The sequence below is a fragment of the Camellia sinensis genome, chromosome 13 (assembly GCF_055761805.1).
Source record: "Camellia sinensis isolate YWXY chromosome 13, ASM5576180v1, whole genome shotgun sequence".
Lineage (NCBI taxonomy): Eukaryota > Viridiplantae > Streptophyta > Magnoliopsida > Ericales > Theaceae > Camellia > Camellia sinensis.
Genome location: NC_138973.1, coordinates 71,336,216 through 71,351,361, shown reverse-complemented (window position 1 = coordinate 71,351,361; position 15,146 = coordinate 71,336,216). Strand labels below are relative to the sequence as shown.

The window sequence follows — 15,146 nt, the reverse complement described above, 5'->3', positions numbered from 1 at the left end:
ATGAGTTGTGCTGGCAATTTTTATTTTTATTTTTATTTATTATTATTATTTTTTAACTGAGTGTCGAAATTAGATTGCTAATTAGGCCTCGTTTGGCAAGTGATTTTTTTTAGTCAAAAAACTAAAAAGTCGCTAAAAAAATCAAAAAGTCAACAATCCATATCAAAAAGTAAAAAATTTCCATTTCTCTCTACTTTTTGCACATCTTTTCGTAAAAAGCTAAAAATTCATCCCAAATATACTAGTTTTTTTACATCACATTTTAGCCAAAAAATTACTAAAAAAGCCTGTTCTCAAACGAGGCCTTAGTATCTTGTTTATTTTTTGGGGGTCCAGGTAATGCCCTTCTTTTATGGAATTATTTTTATTTTTTCTATCTTTTATTTTTTTGATCAGCAAAAGGGGCAAAAGAGGTGCAACACGAGAACTTCTCAGGGGGTCACCCATCCTAGTACTACTCTCGCCCAAGCACGCTTAACTGCGGAGTTTTGATGGGATCCGGTGCGTTAGTGCTGGTATGATGGCACCCTTTTTTTTCTATCTTTTATAGTGTGTTTGGTTGGAGGATTTGAGAAGGGATTTGGAAATAGAAAGGAAAATGGTATGCGAAATTAGGTGAAATGTAAGTCTATTTTATTCTCATTTCATTTATATTTTCTCTTTTCCTTTGCAAATACCTTCCCAAATCCTCCAACCAAACACAACTAGAGGATTGGGAGTCCTCTCTATTTAGGTTGTACAATATCAATACAATTTTAATTCCACTGCCAATCCAAAAAAAAAGTACAAAATTGATATTGGAGTCGCACACACCTTTATTAGCCAAAACATCTATAACATAGAAGATGAGAAGCATGCTATTCTTCACTCTTTCATGCATACATACATTACCAGTTAATTTTGAACTTCCTAAATTGTATTAAGCATGGCTTACCAAAAATTTTCCAGCCCTTTTGTGTGGCTTTTCACATGTACTATTGTGAGTCCTACGTACACTCAGAGTGTTCATTGTATTGATACATATAGGAGGTGATATAAATATGTAATTTCTCTAGTTCAAAAAGTTGATACTTCCATCTGATCATAGAACAAGCCAGAAGGCCCACCGTTAGGCAGCAAAGCCAGCATCACGGGCCCTTTTGCACCTTGTTCAACAGTCAAGATCCCTCTATGATGGTTGAGGTCTGTTTTGACAAAACCAGGACTCACTGCATTTATAGCAATATTAGGATACTTCTTTGCCAAAACTCTCGTGTATGCATTGAGAGCTGCCTTGGACATTATGTAAGCCGAAAAATTAACAGGCCATCCTTTGGTTTCCAGCAAATCCTCCTTCAAATCCTCAAGATATCTCTTGAGCACCTCCTCCACTTTCTCTTCTGTGAGACTATCAGTATCGCTTAACTCCTCCTTGGCTTTTTCATTTAAAACAACCTGAAATATAATTGAAATGTTGTTATACAAAAGTAGTCTACCAAAAAAAAAAAAAAAATCATTATGTTATATATATATATATATATATATATTTCTCTATATGATGGAAAAGTTTTTGCACCTCCAATTGCCCCATGGTAGAGGAGACATTAACTATTTTGGCAGAGTCTGATAGTTGAAGAAGTGGAATAAGCTCTTCAGTCACTAGCTTCACTCCATAATAGTTTGTTCCTAGACAAGCTTCTCCCATCTCATAACTTTGCTCAATAAATTTCTCTGCTTTAAGATTTGAACTTACAATCTACATCAAAGTTGGCAATAACAAATTATTTTTAGAGAAATTGATTCATAAACAGAATTTGTATGTGGCTCCAAACTCCATAGAGTTTGTAAAATTGATTAAATACTCAACCATAAAACTGATAAATGTTTTAACTTGCAACAAAACCACTATATATATATATATATATATTTAAATTATGCACTATATCTTGAAATAAGACAACATTGGTTGATGGAGATCAACCTGGTTTAGCCTCTTTTGAGCCTCCTCATCAATTATGCTTCCACTAATTGCTGCATTATTCACCTGCACAAATTTTTACTCAATTATATATGCTATTCCAAAATTGACAGGAAATATGAAGAAAAAAAATTATATTTCAATTTAACTGTTGTATACAGAAAGAGAAGCGAAAAAAAAAATGTTAAATATTGTTGCTTGATGTGTGTTGAGTCCGTCTATTAAAATTTAGGATAAATTATAAATATACTATTTGAGATTTGCTTAAAATACAGATTACCTCTTATAGTTTTGGAAATTATATTTTATTAATAAATTAACAAGTCAATTATCAGTTTTAATGATGTTAGAAATATATTTCAATTAATAATTTAGGTAATTTAATTGTGTATAAGAGAGTAGTTAGAAATTTTATTTTTCCCATTAATTTTGTTAAATGAAAAATTCTGACAGCGGGGTATTTGTAATTTTCAAAACCATAAGAAATAATTCGTATTTTAAGCAAATCTCAGAGGTGTATTTGTATTTTACTCTAAAATTTAATAGAAACTATTGAATTTCACATAATCATTGCCTCAACCACCATAGGCCAATGGCCTTGTTTGTTCTGATGAACTAGATTAGATGAAAATAACATGCTTAAGATTGTTAGTTTTAGGATCATCAATTGACGTTTGAATTGGCTTATATCAATTTTGTAATTTAATTATTTAGTCCAAACTTATGCTTTGTATCCCATCTTGCTGTTGGGATTCAATAGTCCCCATATATGAAGGATATTATATCCGCATGAACTATTAATCCAAATTTCAGTTCTCTTAGTCAAATGTTAGGTAATGCATTTTGCAAGATTATTAGTTCAATTCCAAAGTCATATCTACCCAAACAAACATGGCCTCCCTTAGTGTAAATAGTGAGAAACCAATTTTGGGGGTTAGGCCAGTATTTCCCAATTTTCACAAGGTAGGCCCTTTCCAATTAAATCGGTTTTAGGTGTTAGTCTGGACCAGAGCCAGACCCGATTCGATTCAAATTTCAAAAACTATTCTTAAATGAGTTTTTATTTGTTTTTAGTATTTTTTTTCCCCACAATTTAGTCATTTTTTTTAACTTCTTAAATGCACCTAATTTAGATGCTTCAAAAAAAGAAAACAAATTGACTAAAACATAAAAATAAATTGCTAAAAACAACAAAAATTCAAATTAAAAAAATATGTGCATTTTTATTTAGATTTTCGTTTGGTTTTATTAATTTTTTTTCATATTTTTGTTAATTTTTTTTTTTTATACTTTTTAAATGCATCTAGTCTTGATGAATCTAAAAAGTTCTAAATTAAAAAAAAAAATGACTAAAATATGAAAAGAAATAATCACTAAAAATAAATGAAAATCTATCTAAAAACAGTTTCTAAAAATTAAAACCAAACTCTAAATGGATTATTTAAAAAACTATAACATAGTGCGCGCGACACTCACTAAAACATATGACAAATGAAAGATGTAGCCAAACAAGTTACATAAGCTTTAAATCTTACCAATATGTCAAGCTTCCCGAATTTATTTTTGATGAAATCAGCCATGGAAGCAATACTGGCCTGGTCTGTCACCTCAAGCTGGTGAAAAAGTATATGAGATAGCCCACAAGCTTTGAGATTTTCCACAGTTTCGAGACCACGTTTCTCATCTCTTGCTGTTAAAATCACCATTGTCCCATTAGAAGCTAATTGTCTGCAAATCTCTAGCCCAATTCCTTTGTTTCCTCCAGTGACAACAGCAATCCTGAATAAAAAATAAAGATGTGAAAGTGAAGAAAATTAAGAATCAATCAAAACATGTAGTTGAAGACTTCACAAGAGTGAATAACATGGTCATATGAGATATGGTAGTAGTACCTCTTTGCCTGTTCCATTTTATATGAATATGGTATTTGCAAAAATGTAAAAATGGTGGCTTTGTATATGCTGTGGAGGGTATGGGTTTGGAGGATATTTATAGTTGGTTTTGGTAGTTGATTTTAGCTTGATCTGTTTTGGATTGGTGCAGTGCAACACTGGGCCCTGTCAAATATATATAGTTGTTTATTAGTATTTGGTCGTATGCGATGACAACATCAACCCATATCCAGTCAAGCAAAACAAAAGAACACGTATGCGATGAGATCATCAAAACTAATTGTGATGACCCGTCATGTATAATGTTTTATATTTGATTAATTAAGGAGATTTGAGATTTTAATTAGTCAATTAAGGAGATTTGGGATTTTAATTAGTCGTTATCCTAATTTAATTTGGGACTTGTGAGAATTGTGGAATCTGATTCGTATATGATTCTATTGAAGATTTATTTTAAGGGTCCAAATGGCTTAAAGAAGCGAAATTAAGAAGTTGAATCAATTTAATTTTAATTACGGACCCATTTGGGAGTTACTTAAATATTCGATTCAGTTTAGTAAAATTGAAATTCGATTAATTAGGTCCGAATTGGAGTTAATTAAGTTAGTTAAATTATGAGAATTGAGAATTGTGATTATTACGGGTTAAATTTATTTATGGGATGTCTAGTTTAAATATGTAATTTGTTGACGGAAATTTGGAGTCTAATTAGAAATTAAAGGCCTAAATGATTTGGGAAATCAAAATTGATGATGACAATAAGTTTAATTTAATATTTAGAGCCTTTTAGAAGTTTGATTAAAAATCTAATTTAGATTGATAAATTAAATATAATTAATTGGGCTCTTAAGGAAGTCAAATTAGACTAATTAAATTATGTGGGATTTGTGATTAGTTACGATTAATTAATTATGTGTTAGCTAAGATTTATTAAGATTAAGTGTTGCTTAATTAAATTAATCCTAAGTATAAATTGCATTAGGGAACAAATTAGAATTGTGGGTGTGGGTGCGCCGAGAAACTTAGGTGGGTGTACTGAGAAATCTGTGTATGTATGTGCCTAGTGAAGTGTTGTGCTGGAGCCTCAATATGTGAGGTGTGTGCACGTGTTGAAGGGAGAGGTATGCATGTGTGTTATGTGTAAATGAGAGAGTCAGGTTGAACTCATTTTCTTTCTGCTGGAGAAGCTCAAAAAAAGGAGGAGAACCGAGGGGGAGAAAGAGAGAACAAGGAGGGAAGAAGAATCATCTAAGTTTGTGCTGGAAAATTGAAGAAAGAACTCAAGAGATTCAACAAATTAAAGTTCTAGGTAAGGAATCTAAGCTTAATTCTTGCAAGAAATTCATGTAAAAATTTGATTTAAGAAATAATTGGGCTCAATTTCATGTAATTAAAAGGAAATTAGTAAGAAGATGTTGAAATTAAATTAGATTCATGATTATAGAAATTGATTTAGAAAGTAATTATTTTGAGATTAATTTTTATAATCTTGCATGAAATCAAGCTCCATTGCTGCATGCATGAGGGAATTCTATGAGTATTTAAGTCTACATTTACATGCATCATGTATAATAGATTTCTTGAATCGAGTCCCATAGATTACATGCATCAAGATTTATTTGAAGATTTGGTCCATGCAATGGAGTTGGGTTCAAACTTATGGAAATTAACCTAGAAATTAATTATTTTGGGTTTGATTTTGCATATCTTATATGAATTTGAGTCTTATTTTTACATGCATGTAATTTAGAGAAATTAAAGAATTAATTCATGAACATGGTTAAGTTAATCAATATGCAAATAATTATAATTCTTCAATTGAGCTTGGGCTTAGAAATCTTGATATATATGAGATATAAATTTACATGCATTATGGATTTAAAATAATTGATTTCATGTTTTGATGTAATGAGAATTAAGCTTTGGAAAATTATGGGTTTATGAACAAAGAACTTAATTTGTAAATTAAAGGAGTTTTGATGTAATTGATTTAAAATTGATCATGTTTGCTGAAGATGAGCATCAATTGTGTTATTTAAGTTGAAAATGAAGCCTATCGCACATGCATGTGAAATTCAAAGTGATATGGAAATTAATTTGCATGAGTTTTAAAGATATGAAGTTGGTATGGGTTGTCAAGAAAAATGTGAAATAATTTGGGAATTGAATTATGATTTTGGACAAATTAGACTCAATTTTCTTATGGCCTCCTATTGTATAAAGATTTCCATAATTTTGTATCAAGAACATGAGTTTTAGACCCTTTGAATGCTAAGTTTGAGCTTCAAATGCAATTCTGGAAATTCCAGAATTCGGCATGTCTGCTCGAGCGGGGAAGGCACCGCTCGAATGTGAAATGTTGGCTTCCAGAACTTTTGTAGACATTGATGTCCGCTCGAGCGGAAAGAGTCATGCTCGAGCGTGGAAATGTAGTAACCAGTACTTTTGTAGACCAAAGTGGTCCGCTCGAGCGGCTAAATCCGCGCTCGAACGGAGAACCTTGTTCCTGAAATTATGAAAAATGGTTTTGTTTTTTGTTTTTTGTTTTCTGTTCTCTTTCATTTCTAAGCACTCTTAGGAATACATTGAGCTTTGTAAATGACCTAAAGGGTAAAGAAAGAAGCCTAAGAGAAATAAATAGATTAAAGAACGGATTGAATTGTTTGTGACCCAATATGTGTTATGAATTGTGTAGGGTCGAGCATAAGGACAAATCCACCAGTAGAACACTGTGAGTAATATCTTAGTAAAACTATGTTCCAGTATGTTGTTTTCCCAAACGTTACTTCTGTACATGCCTTATGGATTTGTATGTTTGAATTAAGAATGAGTATTCTAAATGTCAGTCTTTTGCTTAAGACTAAGTGAATATGAATACGATCATGATCATGAGTATGAAACACACATAAATCCGTCTGACATGAATAATTGGGCCAAAGGCCGTTTTGACATGAATGATAGTCTGACATGAATAATTGGGCCAAGGGCTGTCTGACATGAATGATTGAGCCAAATGTCGTTTGCCATGAATGATAGTCTGACACGAATAATTGGGCCAAGGGTCGTCTAACATGAATGATTGGGCCAAAGGCCGTTTGACATGAATGATAGTCTGACATGAATAATTGGACTAAGGGCCGTCTGACATGAATGATTGGGCCAAAGGCCATCTGACATGAATGATAGTCTGAAATGAATAATTGGGCCAAGGGCCATCTGACATGAATGATTAGGCCAAAGGCTGTCTGACATGAATGATTGGGCCAAAGTCCGTCTGACATAAATGATTAAGCCAAAAGCCGTTTGATATGTTTGGGCTTGAGGCCGTTTGATGTATTAGATGACGTGAATGGGCCTAAGGCCGTTAGATATGTCTGTTACGAATTTCATTCATGTAACTTCTTTATTTTGATATTATTCACTGGGCTATCGCTCACTCTCATTTATATGTGTGTAGGTGAGCAAAGAGATATCCAAACCCAACCTCAGTGAAAGATATGAGAGGAAGTCAAGTTTTGCGGAGTCAGCCCGTACGTCTCACGCACGAGACCTTATTTTTGTTCTTGTGTTTACACTTTTGCTTTATCGGTGAATACGTTGGATCATCCATGCATATAAGTTTGCTTTGTTTGGCTAACTACATACATGTCTTGAAGTTTCTGGATGTATAAGATATTAACTCTGTTTTTATGTGTGAGTTATTATGGACTGTTTATGAAATGTTTCGCTTTATCATGTAAGCACAGCTCATTGGACAAAATTTTTAAGTCTGTTTCTGCTTTTGGCCCCATATGTTTATTTAAAAATCTATTTTCTGTCTGAGGCCGTAGGTAATGATCCTAACCTATGGGGCGGGTTCGGGTCATGACACTAATTGTGTAAATTACATTATTAGTCCTTCTAGTTTGAGCAAAAATTTCACTTTGAAGTTTGGAGTGCTATCAAGGAGTGCGATGGCAATAAAGTGCTGGGTCTGGATGGATTCACCATGGTTTGTTTTAAAAATGTTGGAAGATATTTAAGTCAGACATTATGCAGTTTTTTAAGGACTTCCATCGTCATGCAAAATTAGCAAAAGGTATTTCCAATTCTTTTATTACTCTAATTCCAAAGAAGGACTGCCCCGTTACCTTACTGGATTATCGACCAATTAGTTTGATTGGGTCGATGTATAAAATTCTCACCAAGGTGCTTGCAAATAGAATGAAGAAAGTCCTGCCTAGGGTGGTTAGCAATGTACAATCAGCATTTCTGAAGGGTAGGAACATCTTGGTGGGGTCATGATAGCCAATGAATTCGTTGACTGGTGGAAAAGGAGCCATAAGCAAGAGGTCATACTAAAACTTGATTTCCAAAAGGTGTATGATTCCGTAAATTGGGAATTTTTATTGCAGATGTTGCAAAATTTCGGATTCGGTTCTCGGTTCGTTGGGTGGATTAAGGAGTGTGTTGCATCGGCAAGAATATCAATGTTGGTGAATGGGTCGCCAACGAATGAATTCTATCCTGAAAAAGGGCTTCGTCAGGGCAACCCACTATCCCATTTTCTCTTTATTGTTGTGGCTAAGGCATTGAATATTTTAATGAGCAGAGCCAGGAATCTGGGCTTAATCAGAGGTGTAAAGATAGGAGCTGGAGAGGGGGGTTTATCATACTTACAGTTTGCTGACGACACGGTGATATTTTGTAAAGTTGACAGGGGTGAGATCCTGACATTTAAAAGAATTCTATGGTGTTTTGAGTTAATGTTTGGGCTCAAAATTAATTTCCATAAAAGTCGTGTTTGTGGGATGGGTGTGGAAGACAGTGTAGTGAAAGACTTCGCTAATATTCTAAGATGCAAGAGTCAAAAACTTCATTTCACATACTTAGGATTACCTTTGGGGGCAAGTCCTAGTAGATTTTCTACTTGGAAACCAGTGATTGAAAAGTTCAAACTTAAGTTAGCATCATGGAAAAGAAAGCTTCTCTCATATCGTGGTAGAGTTACATTGATTAAAGCTATGCTGAATAGTTTACCGGTATACTATCTTTCTTTATTTAAAATGCCAGAAGATTTAGCAAAGATACTAGATAGGGTGCAAGCAGCCTTCTTATGGAGAGGTGCGGAGCTGAAATGGAAATTGCACATGGTCAAATGAGGAAAAGTAACAAAAAACAGGCTTAATGGAGGTTTGAGTATCAAGGATATTAGAGAATTCAATGATTGCTTGCTAGCAAAATGGTGGTAGAGATTTGGCAAGGAGGATGATGCAATGTGGAAGATCGTTTTATGTGCTAAGTACGCATCAGCGGGTGGGAACTGGTTTCCTTTTGTGGATGAGTTATGTAGACTGTCCACTGTGTGTGGGGGGGGGGGGAATCTTAGTAGTGGCTAGACGTAATTCAGATCTGGGGTGAAAAATCTAGAACTCCGCTAGATATTGATTTGTGATTATGTATCAATTTAAAGCAATAAAACAATCCCAATCAAACAATCAAGACAAATCGACACAACGATTTTAACGTGGAAAAACCACAATTGGAGCGCCTCCAATTGTGATAAAAAAACCACGGGTAACAGCCACAAAATCATCCACTAAGAAGATATAAAGGAATTATACAGGTATACTTTCAATTACCTAGCGAATCCACTCCCGAATTGAACCAACCCCTATGTGCCTCTTCCAACCCCGTCTTCACCTCGGAATTGTCTTGACGGTGAGCCACTCCAGAATCCACCAAAGCTTCAGGCTTGAATTCTTCAGAATCCACCGAAAGAACAACTCTCTCTTTTGTGTAGAACAAACAAATAATCCTTCGATGTATACTCTTTAAACCATGAGTTGAATACTCAATCAAAACATCAAAGAAAACTAGCAAAATATCTCCAGATATAAACCTTAATATCCAAGAAGAAGATCTGGAGGAGTAATCCTAAAATCTGATAGAAACCCGTACTTATAGAAATCTGGAACTGCGAGGCTCGCTCGAGCGAAGACTCTCTCGCTCGAGCGAGGAACCAAAAACGCGTGTTTTCCATAAGTGGCTTCGCTCAAGCCATACAACCTTTGCTCGAGCGTACATTTATCCTAATCATAATCAGCGAGCTGACCAGGCAGCTCGATCCCTATCATAATCAGCGAAGTGGCAATCTTGAAAGTATTAACATCTCAAACTTCTCTGCAAGGCACAATTTGGATTGGATTCGCATCTAAAAACTCATAACCTCACTGAAATAAAAAGTGCGAAAATAAGTACAACTGAAAGGAGTTTTGTCAAACGGGATTGCCAAGAATAAAAACCTAACAATCTCCCCCTTTGGCAATGCCGTGACAAAACACACCTAACAAATAAAATCCTAATCACCCCAACCCATTACAGCCAACAAACGCAAACTTCTTTCTCAAAATCATGATCTGCAAAACAGCTATTAGTGCCATAATCTCCAAAACAACTATTAGTCCCACAAGAGTATATGAAAAAGCAATAAACATATGGCTAGATTATCTTGAAGCATTTGAAGCATGAGATGGAAAACATGAATAGATGTGACTTAGAGATTTTAAGAACATGTAGCATGAAAACCTGAAAACTAAGACACATGCACCCGACACATGGCATGAATACATGAAATCCTAAGACACATGCACCGGACAACATTACTCCCCCTTTTTGTCACGAATTGACAAAGGAATCTCAATCAACTAAAGCAAGATCAAAAACTACACAAGCAATGATAAGATTATGTAAATATCAGGAGCATGCAAAAAAGAAATAATAAAGAAGCAATACATAGCATCATGCAAACCAACTAAAGCCAATCTCTCTTTCACTCAAAGCAACCACAAACACTGTACAGAAAACAATGAACAAAAAGAATCCAACAAAAATAATATGGTGGAGCAAGTAAGGAATTTCAGAGTTGTACCTTAAAACACACAAGATTATCCAAGAAGCACAATTACTTGAAAACACAATGTGCACAACCTCGAGAAGATTTCTCATAAAAGAAAGTGATGCATTGTGTGAAAAGCATAGATCCCATGATAAAAGTGTGTGTGTGACTCTTGGAGTTCGACAAACACTAGATTCAAATCCTAGTAGTGATCAGATAGCTGAACCTTCGTCAAGAGAATCTAAGCACAACTACGGAAAGTCAAACCACTAGAAATCAAGGGGCATTTGGTGAGTAAAGGCGGAGGCTCCCCCTCAATCAATGAATCCTTTATTTTTTTTTCCTTTTTTTTCACATCTTTCTCTTTTCTTTCTTTTGCACATCTTTTTTTTTTTCTTTCTTTTCACACTCATTGGCGGCTGACACGCTTAAGAGTATGGAAACTGAACCAGAAAAGCATGGATATAATAAGGATGGCCTGGTTGGTGACTCTGAGGTAGCCTTTTCCTCATGGCTGGACTATAAAGAACTGAGAGGAAAGTCGTAAAGATGCAGAAAGATGGAAGGTGGTTAAGAGACTCAACATCACCCAAGATATGCTAGTATCGGTCAATTCCTCTAGAAAAACAAAAGATACCATGCCAGAAGTCCATAGAAAAAAAAAATCACTAAGGCGGAAGACTCCAATATTTGTTAATCCAAGAGAGTGTATAGAATGAGATATACTAATCAAAAAACACACACTCCGAAATGAGTAATGACCACAGAAAGCACACACATATTAACATGTAATGGATATTCTTATCAATTCTAATATGCACCAAAGACCACTCAAAAAAATTTTAAGCTTGCAAAACTGTACTAAGAAAATCTTTTTGGTTTTTTTTTTTTTTTTCTTTTTCTAAACAAAGCTAGACAGAAAACGAACATGCACACATTAAGTGACTCAAAAAGAAAAAAAAAACACACAGAAATCTAAAAACTAAAAATAATATACAAATTAACACAAGTCAACTTTTCGCACCCAAACCGCTTTAGTATGAAGAAAGTTGTGAGAATTGCAGTTCTTGGATGGTGTCTTGACGTTGTGGTTCCCTTTCCCTTCAATGGAAACCCGTCTAGACTTGGTGTCCAACTTCCTATTCCTAGGTCTAGACAAACAAAACCTCTGTTCACGTTTGGTCTCAAGCAAATCAAAATAATGAGGTCTAATATGACCCTTAACCTCATTACCACCAATGAAGTATCTCCTACCCCATGAGATGTTAGAATTTCTTCCATCTTTATGAGACACTTTTCCATGCAACTTGTAACAATAAGGGCGAATATGACCATGCATATCACAATGATGACAAATAAAAACAGGGTGTATCTTCTTTTCTTTTACCTTACCAACTCTAGGAAGTTTTAGAAGTCCATCCTTATGTTGAATTTTTTGTTCTCCCTTTCCTTGAGTTCTTATAGCATGAGATGTAGATGCACTCTATTTTAGCTTTTTGTTATCACCAAAGCCAATGCCACTCTTGTCACAACACATTTGTTGAGACCCAATGATATCCTCCAAAGTCTTTGATCCTTTGTTCCAAAGACCAATGGTAGCCATAGCACACTTGAGCTCTTCCTCTTTCTTGATCATTAGTTCTTCCAAAGCAACTTGAGACATCTCGAGAGATTCAATCTTTTCTTCATACGTTGCATAGATTTGCTATAGCTTATTCCTCTCTGTCTCACAAGTCAAGAGTTTTGCACAAAGAGCTTGTCGATCATTAGCTATCTTGATGGCATCAATCCTAACCTCAGAAATCTCCTCCTTAAGTTTGACATTCTCACTTTCACATGCTTTGAGTTTCGTTGTGAGTTTGTCATTCAATTTGGATAAGTTAAGAGACTCATTATACAACTTTTCATAAGCTTGCTCAAGCTCTTCATTATCACTCTCCGAGGATTCATCATCAGTGACATTCTCAACCGACCTCTTCGGATACTCTGTTCGTTCTTCAGTTTCGGAAGCTGCCATGAAAGCAAGGAATTGTTTATGTCCCTCTTCTCCTTGATCTTCATTGTCAGTTTCATCTTCATCAGATTCTGATTCATCTTCCCAAGTGATGGCGAAGGCTTTCTTCTTCTTCAAACGAGTGGGGCATTCTGAAGCAAAGTGGCCAAATCCTTGGCATTCATAGCATTAGACTCTTTCAAAGTTCCTTTGTATCTTTCCTTTCTCCTTCTTGGCTATATAATTAATTTTGAATTTATTTTTGCCTTTAGATTTATGAGTATGAGTAGATTCCAAAAGATTAGGATTCTTTTTTAAAAAAGATTTTTTTAATTGTTTAACAAAAGCAGCTGTAATCTTGGAATCTATCTCACAATCCTCATCAGAATCCTCTCCAACTCTATGAGCACTACTAAAAGCAATATCTTTTTGTTTTTTTTTTTTGAAATTCCTATGTGCCTCATAAGTTTGGAGATTTCCAACCAAATGATCTAGCTTGAGGTTGTCAACATCTTGAGCCTCCTCAATAGCCGTAACTTTTGGTTGGAACCAATCGGGTAAGGACCTCAAATTTTTTCCTACAATCTTGGATTCTGGTATTTTTTCACCTAAATTGAAGTTGGAATTTACAATGTCACTCAACTTCGCATAAAATTCATCAAAGGTCTCACTTTCTTTCATTGAAAGGGTTTCGAAACTAGACGTGAGCCTTTGAAGTTTTGAGCGTTTAACAGAAGGAGTGCCCTCATGAATAGTTTGTAAAATATCCCAAGCCTCTTTTGCGACTTCGTAATTGCAAATATGACTAAACTCTTTAGGTGTGACAGCGCAAAAGAGAGAATTGATAGCTTTACTATTCAAGCTACTATTTTGATAATCAATTGTGTCCCACTTATCAATTGGTTTAGGGAATGTTATTCCATCAACGGTAATTGTCGGTTCAGTCCAGCCATACAGGACAGATTGCCAAACTTTTTCATCAATAGATTTTAAAAACGAGCTCATCTGAGCTTTCCAAAACGAATAATTGGATCCGTCAAGTTGGGGTGGTCGAACCATAGAATTTCCCTTACGAATTGAATCCATTATCACAAATCAAACAAGATCTCGTTCTAAACGATTTTTTTAAAAAAAATAGAATGACCTGCTCTGATACCAATTGAAAAATCTAGAACTCCGCTAGATATTGACTTGTGATTATGTATCAATTTAAAGCAATAAAACAATCTCAATCAAACAATCAAGACAAATCGACACAACGATTTTAACGTGGAAAAACCACAATTGGAGCACCTCCAATTGTGATAAAAAAAACCATGGGCAACAGCCACAGAACAATCCACTAAGAAGATATAAATGAATTACACAGGTATACTCTCAATTACCTAGCGAATCTACCCCGAATTGAACCAACCCCTATGTGCCTCTTCCAATCCCGTCTTCACCTCGGAATTGTCTTGATGATGAGCCACTCCAGAATCCACTAAAGCTTCAGGCTCGAATTCTTCAGAATCGACCGAAGAACAACTCTCTTTTTTGTGAAGAACAAAGAAATAATCATTTGATGTATACTCTTTAAACCATGAGTTGAATACTCAATCAAAACATCAAAGAAAACTAGCAAAATATTCCCAGATATAAACCTTAATATCCAAGAAAAAGATCTGGAGGAGTAATCCTAAAATCTGATAGAAACCTGTACTTATAAAAATATGGAACTGTGAGGCTCGCTTGAGCGAAGACTCTCTCGCTCGAGCGAGGAACCAAAAACGCGTGTTTTCCATAAGTGGCTTCACTCGAGCCACACAACCTTTGCTCGAGCATACATTCATCCTTCTTAGGTTTTTTGCTAGACGCAGCCTTCGCTCGGGCGAGCAAGGGCGGACATGCAAGCTCGATCCCCGTCATAATCAGCGAAGTGGCAATCTTGAAAGTATTAACATCCCAAACTTTTCTGCAAGGCACAATTCGGGTTGGATTCGCATCTAAAAACTCATAGCCTCACTGAAATAAAAAGTGTGAAAATAAGTACAACTGAAAGGAATTTTGTCAAACGAGATTGCCAAGAATAAAAACCTAACATGGGGAATTTTTATTTAGCAAACTGTTTGATAATCCCAAGGAATGAGCATCGAATTTGATTCTGGATTGATACTTGGTTCGGTAGCCACAGTTTGTTTTCGGAGTTCCCAAGACTTTATTCACTGTCTGTTGAGAAGGAAGTGTCTTTGTGTACCATTGTAGATAGGAAAAGTCGGTCGGAAGAATGGGTTTTTAATTTTCGCAGAGTGCTCAGAGCTTGAGAGGTGGAAGAGTTGAGTCGACTTTGTGCCAGGCTAAATACAAAGAATTTTCATCTGTCTACTGAGGAAGATAGATTATGTTGGAAACCATCCCCCTTAGGTGAATTCTCTGTTGCGTCTCTTT

The 15,146-nt window shown here is 35.2% G+C and overlaps 1 protein-coding gene and 1 non-coding gene across 3 annotated transcripts in view; both read right to left on the bottom strand.

Moving 5' to 3' along the window:
• Nucleotides 1-410: 410 nt before the first annotated feature.
• Nucleotides 411-529, bottom strand: LOC145806568 (5S ribosomal RNA). The gene has a single exon (XR_014349895.1). It is a non-coding gene; the product is annotated as a 5S ribosomal RNA (ribosomal RNA).
• A 258-nt stretch (nucleotides 530-787) lies between these two features.
• LOC114315938 (short-chain dehydrogenase/reductase 1-like) overlaps nucleotides 788-15,146 on the bottom strand; it is an 88,279-nt gene continuing 73,920 nt past the window's right edge. Inside the window, exons 1-5 of one of the 2 annotated variants that reach the window (XM_082902493.1) lie at nucleotides 3,850-4,125; nucleotides 3,493-3,736; nucleotides 1,961-2,023; nucleotides 1,556-1,735; nucleotides 788-1,434 (exon numbers count right to left, since the gene is read on the bottom strand). In XM_082902493.1, the coding sequence (XP_082758619.1) occupies nucleotides 1,057-1,434; nucleotides 1,556-1,735; nucleotides 1,961-2,023; nucleotides 3,493-3,736; nucleotides 3,850-3,866 (882 nt within the window). In that variant the 5' untranslated portion in view covers nucleotides 3,867-4,125 and the 3' untranslated portion in view covers nucleotides 788-1,056. Of the gene's footprint in view, nucleotides 1,435-1,555; nucleotides 1,736-1,960; nucleotides 2,024-3,492; nucleotides 3,737-3,849; nucleotides 4,126-15,146 lie in introns of those variants that run through there. The other variant, XM_082902494.1, reaches the window with a different exon arrangement.